The sequence below is a fragment of the Giraffa tippelskirchi genome, chromosome 1 (assembly GCF_054371585.1).
Source record: "Giraffa tippelskirchi isolate mGirTip1 chromosome 1, T2T-mGirTip1v1.2.pri, whole genome shotgun sequence".
Taxonomy (NCBI): Eukaryota; Metazoa; Chordata; class Mammalia; order Artiodactyla; family Giraffidae; genus Giraffa; species Giraffa tippelskirchi.
In genome coordinates, this window is record NC_137275.1 from 31596228 (window position 1) to 31612635 (window position 16408).

Sequence of the window (16408 nt, forward strand, 5' to 3'; positions counted from 1 at the left end):
CACTGATGAAGCTAAATAGTATAATATACATTTAAGCCCTTTTTGGATATAGTGTAGCAGTGGCGAGAGTTTGAATTTTGGTGTTAGATCTGAATTTGAATCATTCACCATTGTTTAAGAGTGTATGATATTAGGTTACTTAACCTTTGAAGTGTCATCATTTCTTTCATTTATTCATTTTTTTTCATCCACTCACTTATTCAACATATTTAATGAGAAAGTGTGCACAAATTGAAAACTAATCATGAAGAATGGTACCTATGAGTTTAATAACTTCTATTTTGCCATGAGTTATGGTCCTGTCTTTCTTTTTAGCTTCCATGTCACTTCTCACCCCTTTACCCTCTGACATCCTGTTGTTTATCTTTGTCAAAATTTATATTGTCAAGATCTAGGATTTGATTTTGCCCCACTTACAAGCTAAAAGCTAGCCTATTATTGTTTAGTGGATGCTAACAGAAAATGTGGAACATCTGGGTCAGAGACAAAGTGTTTTGCTACTAATGATACAGCAAAGAGCATCGGTGTCAGCCTGATATTGGTTCTCCTTGCTCCCAAGTCCCACCTCGTATCTCAGAGTTAAATATAACCCTGAGAAAAGGCCAAGTAAAGAGCAGTCAAGACATTGCCTTCCAGGCATATCTAGAGAGACATCTTGGAGTTGAAAGACCCATGAAAGAGTATCTCCCATCATAAATACATATTTTCCCACAGTTTCATTGAGATATAAATTAATGTAAACTAGATCATGCATATTTAAAGTGTACAAATTAATATGTTTTGACATGTGTATATACTCATGAAATCATCGCCACAGTTTAGATAACATCAATCACAACTAAACATTTTCTCTGTGCCCCTTGGTAATTCTTTCCTCTCTTCTCTCTCTAGCTGACCCCAGGCAACCACTCATCTGCTTTTTGTACTGTAGAATAGTTTTCATTTTCTAGAATTTTATATAAATGGAATCATACAGTATGTACACCTTTGGGAAGTTTGGTTTCTTTCACTCAGTGTAATGAGGTTGAGATTCATATATGATGTCGTATCAGTAATCTGTTCCTTTTTATTGCTGAGTTGTTTTCTATTTTATTTATATACTACAGTTTATTGGCTTCCCTGTAAGTTTTGCAGTTGTACAAATACAGGCTTACAAAATTGTACAATATTTGTAATTGTACAAATATAGGCTTCACTGGTGGATCAGCTGGTAAAAAATCAGCCTGCAATGTGGGAAACCTGGGTTCGACCCCTGGGTTGGGAAGATCCTCTGGAGAAGGGAATGGCTACCCACTCCGGTATTCTGGCTTGGAGAATTCCATGGACTATATATATATAGTCCATGGGGTCACAAAGAGTCAGACTCGACTTAGCAACTTTCACTTTCACAATTTATTTATCATTTAATAATTGTTGATGGGCCTTTGGGTTGTTTCCAGGTTTGGGCTATTACAAATAAGACTGTCATAAGAATTTATATACAATTTTGGGAATATTGATGTTTTAACTATTGAACTTTAAGAACCTTTAATATGGTGTGTCTGTCATATTGCTATACTCTCTTTAGTAATGTTAACTATTGAACTTTAAGAACCTTTAATATGGTATGTCTGTCATATTGCTATACTCTCTTTAGTAATGTTATATAGTTGTGTTGGACACAACTCAGACTGAACAACAGCAGTCAGATTAGCAAGATTGTAACATAATAAGTAAATATGCAAAAATCAATTGTGCTCCAATTTAAGAGTAATGAATAACTGGAAACTGAAACTTAAAAATTACCATTTACAATAATATAAAAAATACAAAAATTTGACAAAAGTTATGTAAGATCTTTGCACTGTAACTATATAACATTATTAAAGAGAGTACAGCAGTATTGACAGACATACCATATTAAAGTTGTGTCTGACTCATTTTGAACCCAAGGACTGTAGCACAGCAGGCTCCCTTGTCCTTCGCTATCTCCCAGAGGTAGCTCAAATTCATATCCATTGAGTCAGTGATGTTATCTGTCTCATCCTCTGCCATCCCCTTCTCCTTTTGCCTTCAGTCTTTCCCAGCATCAGGGTCTTTTCCAAGGAGTCAGTTCTTCACATCAGGTGACCAAGTATTGGAGCTTCAGCAACAGCCCTTCCAATGAATATTCAGGGTTGATTTCCTTTAAGATTGGCTACTTTAATCTCCTTGCAGTCCAAGGGACTTTCAAGAGTCGTCTCCAGCACCACAATTCTAAAACATCAATTCTTCGGTGCTCAGCCTTCTTTATGGTCCAGCTCTGACATCCATACATGGCTATTGGAAAAACCATGGCTTTGACTCTGTGGATCTTTCACTTATTAGTTCTAGTAAAATGTTTTGTAAATTCCATAGAATTTTCTAGATAGTCATGTTGTTTGAAAATAAAGACATTTTCCTTCCTCCTTTTCAGTCTAGGTGCCTTTTGTTTCTTTGTCTTGCTTTATTACTGTGGCTAGAACCTCCAATACAGTGTAGAGTTGAAGAGGTGAAGACAGGCAACCTCTCTTTCTTCCTGACGATCTTTGATGGAAAACATTCATCTCTCCATAGCAGAGTATGATGTTAGTTATAGGTGTTTCATAGTTACCCTTTATTAGGTTGAGGAAGTGCCCTTCTGACACTAGTTTGCTTAGAGTTTTGTTGTTTTTTTAAATCAGAAATGGGGTATTGTAATTGTCAAACACTTTTTCTGTATTCATGGAAGTGATTATATGGTTTTTCCACTGTAGTCTTTTACAGTAGTCATTACAGTGATGTCTTTTAGAGTATTATACCACCCTTGCATTCTGTTTCTGGGATTAAACTCACATGATGTATTTTTACAGAAATTCTGTTAAGAATTTTTACATCTATGTTACATGAGGGATATTGGTTTGAGTATTTTTATAACTGAATGATATTGCCTGGTTTTCGTATCAGAGTGATGCTGACCTCACAGAATAAGCTGAGAATTATTTTTGCTCCAAATTTCTAGAAAGTTTGTGTAGAGTCAGTATTATTTTTTCTCAGATTTTTGGTAGAATTCACAGGGAAGCTGTCTTTGGAGTTTTCTTTGTGGGAAAGTTTTTAACTATTAATTACATATTAAATAGCTAATAGAGACTGGGATATTCAGATGATATGTTTCTTCTTGAGTGAGTTTTAATAGTTTGTGTCTTTCAAAGAGTATGTTCATTTGTCTTATTGGTTGAATTTAGTGGCATGAAGTTGTTTGTAATATTCCCTGAATATCTTTTTATAGTGTCTATAGAATCTGAACAATATTCCCTGCTCATTCCTGATAATGGTAATTATCAGGATAATTATGAGATAATGGTAAGAAAATATAATTCTGTCTTCTTTTTTTTTCCCTGATCATTCTGACTAGAGGTTTGTCAATTTTATTTTCTTCTCAAAGAACCAGCAGCTAAATTGATTTTTTTAATATTTTTTGTTTTGTATTTCAGTAATTTCTGTGCTTTAAAAGGTTTTTTTCCTGATTATTTTTAGTTTAATTTGATCTTTTTCTTATTTCTTAAAGTGGAAGTAGAGATCATTGATTTTTGAGACCTTACATGTCTTACTTAGTTTACAGATGTTAAGGAATGTTTTTTCAGAGATCTTTCTGTTGTTGATCTCTAATCATTCCAATGTTATCAGGGAACATACTTTGTGTGACTTAAATTTTTTAAAGTTTTTTTAGTGGAGAATATGGTCTATCTTGGTCAATGTTCTGTGTACATTTGGAAAGAATATGTATCCTGTTATTTACTGGATTGTCCTATCAATGTCAATTAGATCAAATCGATTAATAGTGTTGTTCTGAAACATTACTGATTTTCTGTCTGTTCTTTATACCAATTGTTAAGAGATGAATGTTGTCCATAATTTCCTGTTTGTGTATTTCATACTTCAGTTCTACCAGTTTTTGCTTCACATAGTTTGTAGCTCTGTTATTAGTGCATAGACATTTAGAATTGTTATGTCCTCTTGATGTATTGACCCTTTTATCATTATGAAATGGCCTCTTTATCCTGGTAGTTTTGTTTGCTCTGAAATCTGTTTGTCTGATATTAAAATAGTCTGCTTTTCCCTTGATTGTTGGTATCATGATATCTTTTTCCACCCTTTTACTTTCCTTTTTTGTGTGCGTTTAAGTGGGCCTCCTTGTAGATAGAATATAGTTGGGTTTTTCCTCTTTATTCAGTATGACACTCTTTTAGAGGCATGTTTGCACCATGATTATTTAACATGTGACATGTGAGATCTTAGATCCCCACCTCTTCCCCCGCAGCAGAAGTGCAGAGTCTTAACCACTGGACCACCAAGGAAGTTCTGTTGATACTATTTCTGCTATTTGTTTTCTAATTGCCTAATCTGTCTGTTACTGGTATTCCTTTTCTCTGTCTCTCTTTTTGTTGAACAATTGAGCATTTAAATTTTATTTTATCTTCTTTACTGACATGTTGCAGTTGTAATATCTTGTCCCTCAGTATCCGTGGGGTATCCGTTCCAGGAGCCTCCATGTATACCAAAATACATGAATGCTCAAGCCTTTTGCATCAAGTGGTATGATATAATGAATACAGTTGGCTGTCCATCTCCTTGGGCTTCCCTGTGGCTCAGCTGGTAAAGAGTTTGCCTGCAGTGTGGGAGACCTGGGTTCAATCCCTGAGTTGGGAAGATCCCCTGGAGAAGGGAAAGGCTACCCACTCCAGTATTCTGGCCTAGAGAATTCCATGGACTGTATAGTCCATGGGATCGCAAAGAGTCAGACACAACTGAACGACTTTCACTAACATCCATGTCCTTGGATGTAAATATGGAGGGCTGACTATATATTTTTTGAAAAAAAAAAAATCCACATATAAGTGGACCCACACAGTTCAAACCTGTTTGAGAGTCAGCTATACTTTCTTTTGCTTTGTTTGGTGATTCAGTTCATTCTCTCAGCTGTGCCTGACTCTGCAACCCCATGAACTGCAGCATGCCAGGCTTCCCTGTCCATCACCAACTCCCGGAGCCTGCTCAAATTCATGTGCATCAAGTCAGTGATGCCATCCAACCATCTCATCCTCTGTCGTCCACTTCTCCTGCCTTCAATCTTTCCCAGTATGAGGGTCTTTTCCAATGAGTCAGGGAGATATAGTACCTTTGTAAAAGGGAGAATCTTTAATAAATAGGGCTCTCTAAAAGTCGAGTAGATAGCCTTGGAAATTTCTTTCTTTCCTGATACCATTATTGATATATTGCATGTCCACTTAATACAGTCAGCTCTAGTATAACAATGGTGGGCTTGAAGTTACACTCTTAGCTCTTTAAATCCCACCTCATAGGATTTAAGTGTCAACTGCAGAGTACCTGACATTAACTAACATGGAGTAAGCGCTTACTTAGTACCCTTCCCCTTGGTAGCCAAACATTGAAAAGGCAGGTAATTTAGTTACCTGTCGAGAAGGTGAGATTTTATGATCCTTTGGGCAACCTTAGCTCATATGTTTTAATTCTTTTCCTTTGTCTGGATGTTCTGTGTCATTTGTAACCATGTTAATGTCTTGGCTATTCATTATTTGCCTAAGTAATATTAAAAATAATTGATGAAGACAAGTGTGAAAAACATATTTTTTTAATGCAGTTCTTGTGACTATGAACACAAAAAAAGACTTCATGCCCTCCTGTTGCCAATTCATTTCTTTCGTTAATTTAGCAAATAGGTTTTTTTTTTTTAAATAAATTTATTTATTTTAGTTGGGGGCTAATTACTTTACAATATTGTAGTAGTTTTTGCCATACATTGACATGAATCAGCCATGGGTTTACATGCGTTCCCCCCTTGGACCCCCCTCCCACCTAATTTAGCAAATAGGTTTTGTGTATCTGTTATGTGCCAGGCCCTCTTAGTCACTGGGGATACAGTAGCAAATAAGGCAGGCTCTGTCTTAAGGAATCTACCATCTGCTAGGAAAAATAGGCAAATAAGTAGTGAAAATACACTGTGATAATTGTTACAAGAAATTAAATGTGTAGTGTTACGATCCTCAGAAAGATGATCCAACACTGTCTTAAGAAACTTAGGGGTATCAGGGGAAGCATCATGGGGAAAGTAACATACAATTTGAGACCTAAGGACAAGGGGTTATTCAGGCATAAAATATTGGGGAAGAGGAATATTCCAGAAAAGTGTCTTAACAGCCAAAGAGAGTATACCATGTTTGGAGAACTGAAAGCCTTTAGTACACCTGGAACATGGAGTGTGATGGTAGAGTGACAAAAAATGAGACTGGAGAGCTGAGCAGAGACTAGATTATGAACAGCTTTATGATTAATGGAGTCTCGACTTTATCATAAGGGAAATACAAAACCAACCGGAGTTTTTAAAGCAGGAAAATGATTTGATCGGATTTGTATTCAAAAATTGAAATTCTTTCCGTCTTTTTTAGTTGGCAGTTGATAGATATTACTTCAAACTGAAAAATCAAGAAATAAAGTACAAACATGTTTATTGAGAAGTGTAGGGGGTAAATATTAGAAGAAATAACTGAAAGAATTGAGGATGGCTGTTCTTAGGGCTTGGGAATTGGGTTATGGAAAAGTTAGGCCAGGAACTGATTTTTTTTCCCTCCCTGTAAGGCTTGTAGCATGATTTGCCTTTCTTAATCTACATTCAGTGTAGCATAGTGGTTAAGAATATGGATGCTAAGGCTAGACTGCCTGGGCTGAATCTTGCTTCCACTATTTATCAGTTGCTTAATTTCTCTGTGCTTAGGTTTTCCTCTTTGTAAAAATGGGAATAATAATAGAATTTTTGTAGTTTTGTGAGGATTGATGGGTTAATACAAATAAAACTGTGGTGTGTAATAAACACTGAGTGTTAGCTGTTATTCTCACATGTTAGCATGTTCATATACTGATACATAAGGAGAATAGACAAATTTGCAATCATAGTGGGACATTTTTTAAATGTTACTTTTAGTAATCAAGAAAACAGGCAAACAAAGTCTGAAGAAGTATAGATTTCATCAGCATGATTATTAAGATTACTCTAATGCACATGTAAGGAATGTTGTATGTTAACAACTGTAGAGTACACATTCCTTTCAAGAATGGAACATTTGTAAAATTGACCAAAGAAATTCTCAAGTATTGAAGTATGAAATTATGTAGATGACGATGTCTATTCATAATGCATTTAAGCTATAAGTCAACACAAAAAATAATTGTAAAATTCCTCATAAAATTAGAAATTTAAAAATACACTTCAAGTGATTCCATAAGTCAAAAAATCAATCATAATTAAAATTAAGAATAATCATTTAAAGTACCATGGATCAAAATTTGGGATGCTGTTTAAAATCATTTAAAGTTTTACATGTGTATTTTAGAAAAGAATATGTAAAAGCTAAGGAGTTTTTATTTCAAGAAACTCAAGGAAAAAGATAGAGAAGTAGAATTATTAATATAGGAAGCATTTCAAAAGCCAAATTCACAGGCAGCAGCCAGGGGCTAGCCACCAAAGCAGGCTAAAGATCAGGCCTGCTATGTTAACTTTTTTCAGCACATTGAGTTCAGTTCAGTCTCTCATTTGTGTCCGATTCTTTGAGACCCCATTGACTGCAGCACGCCAGGCTTCCCTGTCCATCACCAACTTCCAAAGCTTACTCAAACTCATGTCCATTGAGTCGGTGATGCCATCCAACCATCTCATCCTCTGTCCTTCCCTTTGCCTCCCGCCTTCAATCTTTCCCAGAATCAGAGTCTTTTCAAATGAGTCAGCTCTTTGCATCAGGTGGCCAAAGTATTGGAGTTTCACCTTCAGCATCAGTCCTTCCAATGAATATTCAGGACTGATTCCCTTTAGGATGGACTGGTTGGATCTCCTTGCTATCCAAGAGACTCTCAAGAGTCTTCTCTAGCACCACAGTTCAAAAGCATCAATTCTTTGGCGCTCAGCTTTCTTTATAGTCCAAATCTCACATCCATACATAACTACTGAGAAACCATATCTTTGACTAGGTGGACCTTTGTTGGCAAAGTGATGTCTCTGCTTTTCAATTTGCTATCTGTGTTGGTCATAACTTTCTTCCAAGAAACAAGTGTCTTTTAATTTCATGGCTGCAGTCACCATCTGCAGTGATTTTGGAGCCCCAAAAAGTAGTCTGTCACTGTTTCCATTGTTTCCCCATCTTTTTGCCATGAAGTGATGAGACCAGATGCCATGATCTTAGTTTTCTGAATGTTGAGCTTTAAGCTAACTGTTTCACTCTCTTCTTTCACTTTCATCAAGAGACACTTTAGTTCTTTGCTTTCTGCCATAAGGGTGGTGTCATCTGCATATCTGAGGTTATTGATATTTCTCCCAGCAATCTTGATTCCAGCTTGTGCTTCTTCCAGCCCAGCGTTTCTCATGACGTACTCTGCATATAAGTTAAATATGCAGGGTGACAGTATACAGCTTTGACATACTCCTTTCTTGATTTGGAACCAGTCTGTTGTTCTGTGTCCAGTTCTAACTGTTGCTTCTTGACCTGCATACAGATTTCTCAGGAGGCAGGTCAGGTGGTCTGGTATACCCATCTCTTTCAGAATTTTCCAGTTTATTGTGATCCACACAGTCAAAGGCTCTGGCATAGTCAATAAAGCAGAAGTAGATGTTTTTCTGGAACTCTCTTGCTTTTTCGAGGATCCAGTGAATGTTGGCAATTTGATCTCTGGTTCCTCTGCCTTTTCTAATCCAGTTTGAACATCTGGAAGTTCACAGTTCACGTACTGTAGAAGCCTAGCTTGGAGAATTTTGAGCATTACTTTGCTAGTGTATGAGATGAGTGCAATTGTGCAGTAGTTTGAGCATTTTTTGGCATTGCCTTTCTTTGGGATTTGAATGAAAACTGACCTTTTCCAGTCCTGTGGCCACTGCTGAGTTTTCCAAATTTGCTGGCGTATTGAGTGCAGCACATTCACATTGAGTTTCACATTGAATTTTCATATTGAGTTTCAGCACATTAAGGATGTGAAAATTTGGAGACTTTGATACACTGCCAAGCAGGTTGTCAACTGGTACATCCACTTTGGAAATTATTTTGGTATTATCTAATAGTTAACTTTGCATTTTCTTTCATCAATATATGCTATAGAAACTACTACATGTGTACCATGAGACATATATAAGTGTACACATAGTCTTCTTAATGGTAACTGTCCAAAACTGTAGAATTGCTAAATTATGGTATATCACAATAGAATAGTATAATACAATAGAATACAATATGAAGTGAAAACAAACAGCTACCTTGATACAGATAACTCTCATAAGTATTCAAAATGACACAGTTTATCTAAAGTTCCAAAACAGACAGACCTTAAATATATTGTTTAGGGGCGCAGAAATAAGGGTTGTAAGACTTTATAATATACTTTTCCATATATACTATGTAGATGTTCAATAAATATTTCATAAATAAATGAATCAATTTTATCTCTGAAGCAAAAATGGTGAATACCAGTTTAAAAAGTCTAATAGAGAACAGACTATGATTGCCGTGATGAAGGGATGAATTGGAAGTTTGGGATTAGCAGATGCAAACTATTATATACAAAATGGTTAAACCACAAGGTCATACTGTAGAGCACAGGGAACTATATTCAGTATCCTGTAATAAAGCATAATGGAAAAGAATATATAACTGAATCACTTTGCTGTGTAGCAGAAACTAACATTGTAAATTAACTATACTTAAATAAATTTTTAAAGAGAAAAGTCTAGTAGGTTTTATTATTTATTGTAGGGAATAAGGATGGAAATAATAATAATAATAATAGCTTGTGTTTATAAAGTTTCTTCTTACTAGACAGGTGACCCCTTTTCAGGCATTTATATTGAATATCAGTAGCTGAATATAGATATTAACCTAACATACCTTAAACCAGCATGTATGTGTGTGTGTGTGTTTGAATTCCAAAAGAAATACTTGCAACCCAAGGGGCTCTGGAATTATTTATTTATACTGAACTCATCTTTCAGAACGATTGTGGTAAGAATCCATTGGCATGCTACTGTCTTCAGAAACTATAAACATCAAGTTTATCAATGTTCTTTGAAATAAACTCTTATTATTGGCTTTATTACTATATCCGACTTTTTTTTAATTGCCAACTTGTATTTTTTGAAATTCCCATTTTGATACTAGGGGCTTCCCAGGTGGCTCATTGGTAAAGAATCTGCTTGCTAATGCTGGAGATATGGGTTCAGTCCCTGGGTCAGGAAGATCCCCTGGAAAAGGAAATGGCAACCCACTCCAGTATTCTTGCCTGAAAAATACCATGGACAGAGGAGCCTGGAAGACTACAGTCCAAAGGGTGGCAAAGAGTCAAACACAACTTAGTGACTAAATAGCAGCAGCAGTAGCATTCTGATACTAGCTTGTGGCTATTGGGATGGATGACTTAATAAAGTCCTTTATATAATTTGTCAGCCTTTATATTTAAAATAATATTTGAAAACTGCTCAACTTTAAGTCATCTAAATTCCAAGAAGGGAAACAATTTTTTGCCTGATAAATCCTTTTTGTGGTGAAAAGCTTCAAGTGAAAGTGACAAACTCAAATGCTTGTAGTGGCCACAGAGGTGATAAATGAGAGAAGAAGGATGGGAACTTTGACAAGTCTAGAGCACAGTGTCCTCCCTTACTGAACAGGGCAGCTCCTTCTCAACTCTGTAGCCATGAGGGAATATGGATTATGGTGCCAAATCTAATTTTTCAAAATATGTCATGTATTTGGCAGTTAATTGAGGAATTTTAAGTACTGTGCAAGTGATCCAAAAGAAGTCTGTGGGCAGAATCTAGCCGCCAGGGAATTAGTTTGCAAATAGCTGTAAAAGGATATACAATTTTGGTGAAATAATTTGTTTTTGTTGTGTTTTACATGTAGTCGACAGAGGTATGTTCTTGGAGACACAGCAATGCAGAAGATGGCCAAGTCCCATGTTTTCTTAAGTGGTATGGGTGGTCTTGGTTTGGAAATTGGTAAGCAGTATTTTTATTCATAATTTTATATGATGCTTTTGAGCAACATAAATTAAAGAATTTAATTCCTTTCCCTTGTATTATTTTCTATAAAGGAAGTTAGATCCAAAATCTTGAACAGATTCAATTTTGATTTTTTTTTTTTGGCAAGACTATTTCACATTCTTCCAGGAGAAACCAGTTATGACTCTCTTGCTTCTCTTTTGGTGGTGTTAATAGCTGTTAATGACCTTTCTCTGTATCCATTAATTCATTGTGGTAGAGAGCACACACATATTCATAACAGCATGTCTGGAAGTATACACTGAAATTTTAAGAGTGATTATCTCAGTGTGGTTTGATTATGGAAATCAAATTTTATTTTTACTCCTTTTTGTTCATCTGTATTTTCTAAGAAACTGATATTTTTTAAGTAGTAAAGCAGTTAAAATTACTCAGTCTTGAGATATGAACAGACTCCATGAAGACAATTCCTAATGTTAAGTTATTCCTTTTTTTTCCCCCTTTATAGCAAAGAATCTTGTCCTTGCAGGGATTAAGGTAAGTGGGTAAATGTCCTTTGTGAAAGAATTGCTTGTTAAGAACTCTTTTTTTTTCCCTCATCGGCAGTGATAATATTATTTACACTTTGGCTTAATTATTGCTTCTTCATTAAGAAAAATTGTCTTAATTCTCTATTTTCCTTTCTTAATAATACTTTTTATTATAGAAAATTTCAAAATTATACTAAAAAAAAAGAGAACAGTTTAGCAAACCCCGTGTACACATCACATACGTGCAGTTATCAGCTCGTAGAGAAATTTGTTTCATGTATCTCATTCCCCACTGCCCCCTAACTGCCCATTTATTTTGATATAAATCTCAGAAATCCTGTTATGTTCTTAAATTATTTTAGTATATAGCTCTAAAATATAAGGGTGTTTTTTGAAAACAACCACAATATCACTTTCACACCTAAAAATGTTAACAGTTTTTTAAATATCATTGTTATCTTCAAACAAAATTTAGCAATTTGAACTACAGCATTTATGTCACTTTCTTTGGGTCAGGAATTGGATGTAAGTTTGCTAATTCCTCTGGTTGAGCGTCTCTCACAAAGCTCCAGTCAACATATTGGCAGGGCCTGCAGTCATCTTGAGGCTGGGGAAAGGGTCTGCTTCCCAAGCTCACTCATGTAGTTATTGGCAGGATTCAGTGGCAAGGATGTGCCAGTTCACATTCCCACCTCAGTTCCTTGTTGGCTATTGATTAGAGGTCACCCTCAGTTCCTTGCCATGTGGCCCTTGCCATAGGGCAGCTCACAGTAGGGCAGCTTGTTTCATCAGAGTAAGCAAGCAAAAGACAAGAAGGGGAATGTGCAGGATCTTTTGTAACCTAATCTCAGAAGTGGCATTCCATCACCTATGCTGTAGTCATTAAAAGCAAGTCACTTAGGAGATGGGATAGCACAAAGGCCCGAATATCAAGAGGTATGAATCATTGGGGCTATCATAGAAGACTGCCTACCATAACCATCAAGTATCTAGTTAGAGTTCATATTTTCCTTTCTTTTATTTGATTTGTTCTAATCTGCATCCAAGTAAAGCCCATATACTGAACTTGGTTTCTTTTAATCAGTAGATCTCCCTTCCCTGATATTGTTTTCTTCCTTGCAATTTACAGGTTAAAAAATTAGGTCATTTATCACATGCACCTCCATAGTTTTATATTTGTGTCTCTTCTCTTACTATAATGACTTGAGTCTTAATGACATGAACCTGATTACTTATTTGCTTTATCCTTTATTATATTCTGGGCTTCCCTTGTGGCTCAGCTGGTAAAGAATCTGCCTGCAATGCAGCAGACCTGGGTTCGATCCCAGGGTTGGGAAGATGCCCTGGAGAAGGGAAAGGCTATCTGCTCCAGTATTCTGGCCTAGAGAATTCCATGGATTGCGTAGTCCGTGGGGTTGCAAAGAGTCGGACACGACTGAGAGACTTTTCACTTTCATATTATATTCTACTTGTCTATGACATAGTTATAGAATAACAATCCTAGCATTATTAATAGCAATGTGATTATTGAAAACAGTTTAAGATTTTTTTTTTTATCCCTAGTATCCCATCTGGATTTGATAGACAAATTAATTGCTTTCTGAAGTCATGTTAAATAATTCTTTTGTGTAATTATGTAACAAATTCAAATAGATTTGCCCATTTATTCATCTTTCTTGGGATTTTTAGGGATTGCTTTTTCAGTTTGATTTAGTTTACTATTGTATGAGAAATAATGCAAAGTCAAATTTATAAAGCAAAGTATGTTCAGGTAAGTCTTCTCTCTACCCTGTTTTGTCCTTTGTGTATTAGGTCACCTTCTTCTTTTAATCTCTTTTTAAATATAAGCAAATGCATGCACATAGGCATGCAAATCTGTACATGTGTGTTTGCACATTTATCCTCACCTGCCTTTCTTAGATAAAGTTCCATACTTACTTCTACCTTGGTTTTTTTTACCACATATCAGCATATCCTGGTTTTACTCCATAGTGATTTTTTTCATTATTGTTTTAATAACTGCATAGATATACATTGTGTAGATGTATCATACATAATTATACACAGTTCTTCACTGGTAGACATTTTGATTATTTCCAGTCTTTTGCTATTACAAATAGTGCTACAGCTACTGCTCTTATATATATGTGTGTGTGTATATATATACACACATATATATATGTATCTTTTTTTTTTTTCCAGTGTGTCTTTGTGATAGATACTTAAAAGTGGGATTGCTATATCAAAGGAGAAATGCTCTTGTCATTATGCTGAAGATTGCCAGATTTTTTTCACTGAGGTTTTGTGCTACTTCACATTCCTACCAATAATGCCTGATTCACTTCACTTCCACCAATAGAGCATATTGTCAAACTTTTGGATTTATGCCATGCTGATGAATGAGAAAAGGTATTTCATTCTTGAGCAAGGTTGAACATGCTTAAATATTTTGAAAGCCCCTACATATTTCTATTTTGGTATACCCTGTGTCCATATCCCTTGCCCCTTTTGCTATAAAATTTGTGGCTTGTAATCTAGTTAAAAATATATTTTTTCCAGTTAGTATCTTTCTTACTTTAAACATGACCATTTGGAAAAGTTTGTTTATGTGAATTTTAAAAATTTTGTATGTATGTTCATTTATATGACACACTACTTTCCTAAACTTAAATTCTCTTACTGTTTTTTTTTTTTTTTAATAAATTTATTTATTTTAGTTGGGGGCTAATTACTTTACAATATTGTAATAGTTTTTGCCATACATTGACATGAATCAGCCATGGGTTTACATGTGTTCCCCTTCCTGGACCCCCCACCCTCCTCCCTCCCCATCCCATCCCTCTGGGTCATCCCATTGCCCCGGCCCTGAGCCCTTGTCTCATGCATCGAACATGGAATGGTGTTCTGTTTCACATATGATAATATACATGTTTCAATGCTATTCTCCCAGAACGTCCCACCCTCACCTTCTCCCTCAGAGTCCATAAAATTGTTCTATGCATCTGTGTCTCTTATTCTGTCTCGCATATAGGGTTATCGTTACCATCTTTCAAATTCCATATATATGCATTAGTATACTGTATTGTTGTTTTTCTTTCTGGCTTACTTCACTCTGTATAATGGGCTCCAGTTTCATCCATCTCAGTAGAACCGATTCAAATGTATTTTTTTAATGGCTGAGTAATATTCCATTGTGTATATGTACCACAGCTTCCTTATCCATTCGTCTGCTGATGGACATCTAGGTTGCTTCCATGTCCTGGCTATTGTAAACAGTGCTGCGATGAACATTGGGGTACACGCGTCTCTTTCAATTCTGGTTTCCTCGGTATATATGCCCAGCAGTGGGATTGCTGGGTCATATGGCAGTTCTATTCCCAGTTTTTTAAGGAATCTCCACACTGTTCTCCATAGTGGCTGTACTAGTTTGCATTCCCACCAACAGTGTAAGAGGGTTCCCTTTTCTCCACACCCTCTCCAGCATTTATTGCTTGTAGACTTTTGGATAGCAGCCATTCTGACTGGTGTGAAGTGATACCTCATTGTGGTTTTGATTTGCATTTCTCTAATAATGAGTGATGTTGAGCATCTTTTCATGTGTTTGTTAGCCATCTGTATGTCTTCTTTGGAGAAATGTCTGTTTAGTTCTTTGGCCCATTTTTTGATTGGGTCGTTTATTTTTCTGGAATTCAGCTGCAGAAGTTGCTTGTATATTTTTGAGATTAATTGTTTGTCTGTAGCTTCATTTGCTATTATTTTCTCCCATTCTGAAGGCTGTCTTTTCACCTTGCTTATAGTTTCCTTTGTTGTGCAAAAGCTTTTAATTTTAATTAGGTCCCATTTGTTTATTTTTGCTTTTATTTCCAATATTCTGGGAGGTGGGTCATGGAGGATCCTGCTGTGATTTATGTCGGAGAGTGTTTTGCCTATGTTTTCCTCTAGGAGTTTTATAGTTTCTGGTCTTACGTTTAGATCTTTAATCCATTTTGAGTTTATTTTTGTGTACGGTGTTAGGAAGTGTTCTAGTTTCATTCTTTTACAAGTGGTTGACCAGTTTTCCCAGCACCACTTGTTAAAGAGATTGTCTTTTCTCCATTGTATATTCTTGCCTCCTTTGTCGAAGATAAGGTGTCCATAGGTGCGTGGGTTTATCTCTGGGCTTTCTATTTTGTTCCATTGATCTATATTTCTATCTTTGTGCCAGTACCATACTGTCTTGATGACTGTGGCTTTGTAGTAGAGCCTGAAGTCAGGCAGGTTGATTCCTCCAGTTCCATTCTTCTTTCTCAAGATTGCTTTGGCTATTCGAGGTTTCTTATATTTCCATACAAATTGTGAGACGATTTGTTCTAGTTCTGTGAAAAATACCATTGGTAGCTTGATAGGGATTGCATTGAATCTATAGATTGCTTTGGGTAGTATACTCGTTTTCACTATATTAATTCTTCCAATCCATGAACACGGTATATTTCTCCATCTGTTTGTGTCCTCTTTGATTTCTTTCATCAGTGTTTTATAGTTTTCTATATATAAGTCTTTTGTTTCTTTAGGTAGATATATTCCGAAGTATTTTATTCTTTTTGTTGCAATGGTGAATGGTATTGTTTCCTTAATTTCTCTTTCTGTTTTCTCATTATTGGAGTATAGGAATGCAAGGGATTTCTGTGTGTTAATTTTATATCCTGCAACTTTACTATATTCATTGATCAACTCTAGTAATTTTCTAGTAGAGTCTTTAGGGTTTTCTATGTAGAGGATCATGTCATCTGCAAACAGTGAGAGTTTTACTTCTTCTTTTCCTATCTGTATTCCTTTTATTTCTTTTTCAGCTCGGATTGCTGTGGCCAAAACT

At 35.8% G+C, this 16408-nt stretch overlaps 1 protein-coding gene across 6 annotated transcripts in view; it reads left to right on the top strand.

The window, feature by feature from the left end:
• The window catches only part of UBA6 (ubiquitin like modifier activating enzyme 6), an 86910-nt gene that overhangs the window by 7928 nt on the left and 62574 nt on the right, over positions 1-16408 (top strand). For 2 of the 6 annotated variants that reach the window (XM_081587736.1, XM_081587727.1), the window contains exons 3-4: positions 10929-11023; positions 11535-11563. In XM_081587736.1, coding sequence (XP_081443862.1) covers positions 10929-11023; positions 11535-11563 — 124 coding nt within the window. Of the gene's footprint in view, positions 1-10928; positions 11031-11534; positions 11564-16408 lie in introns of all 6 variants that reach the window. The other 4 variants (XM_081587786.1, XM_081587747.1, XM_081587797.1 and 1 more) reach the window with 2 other exon arrangements.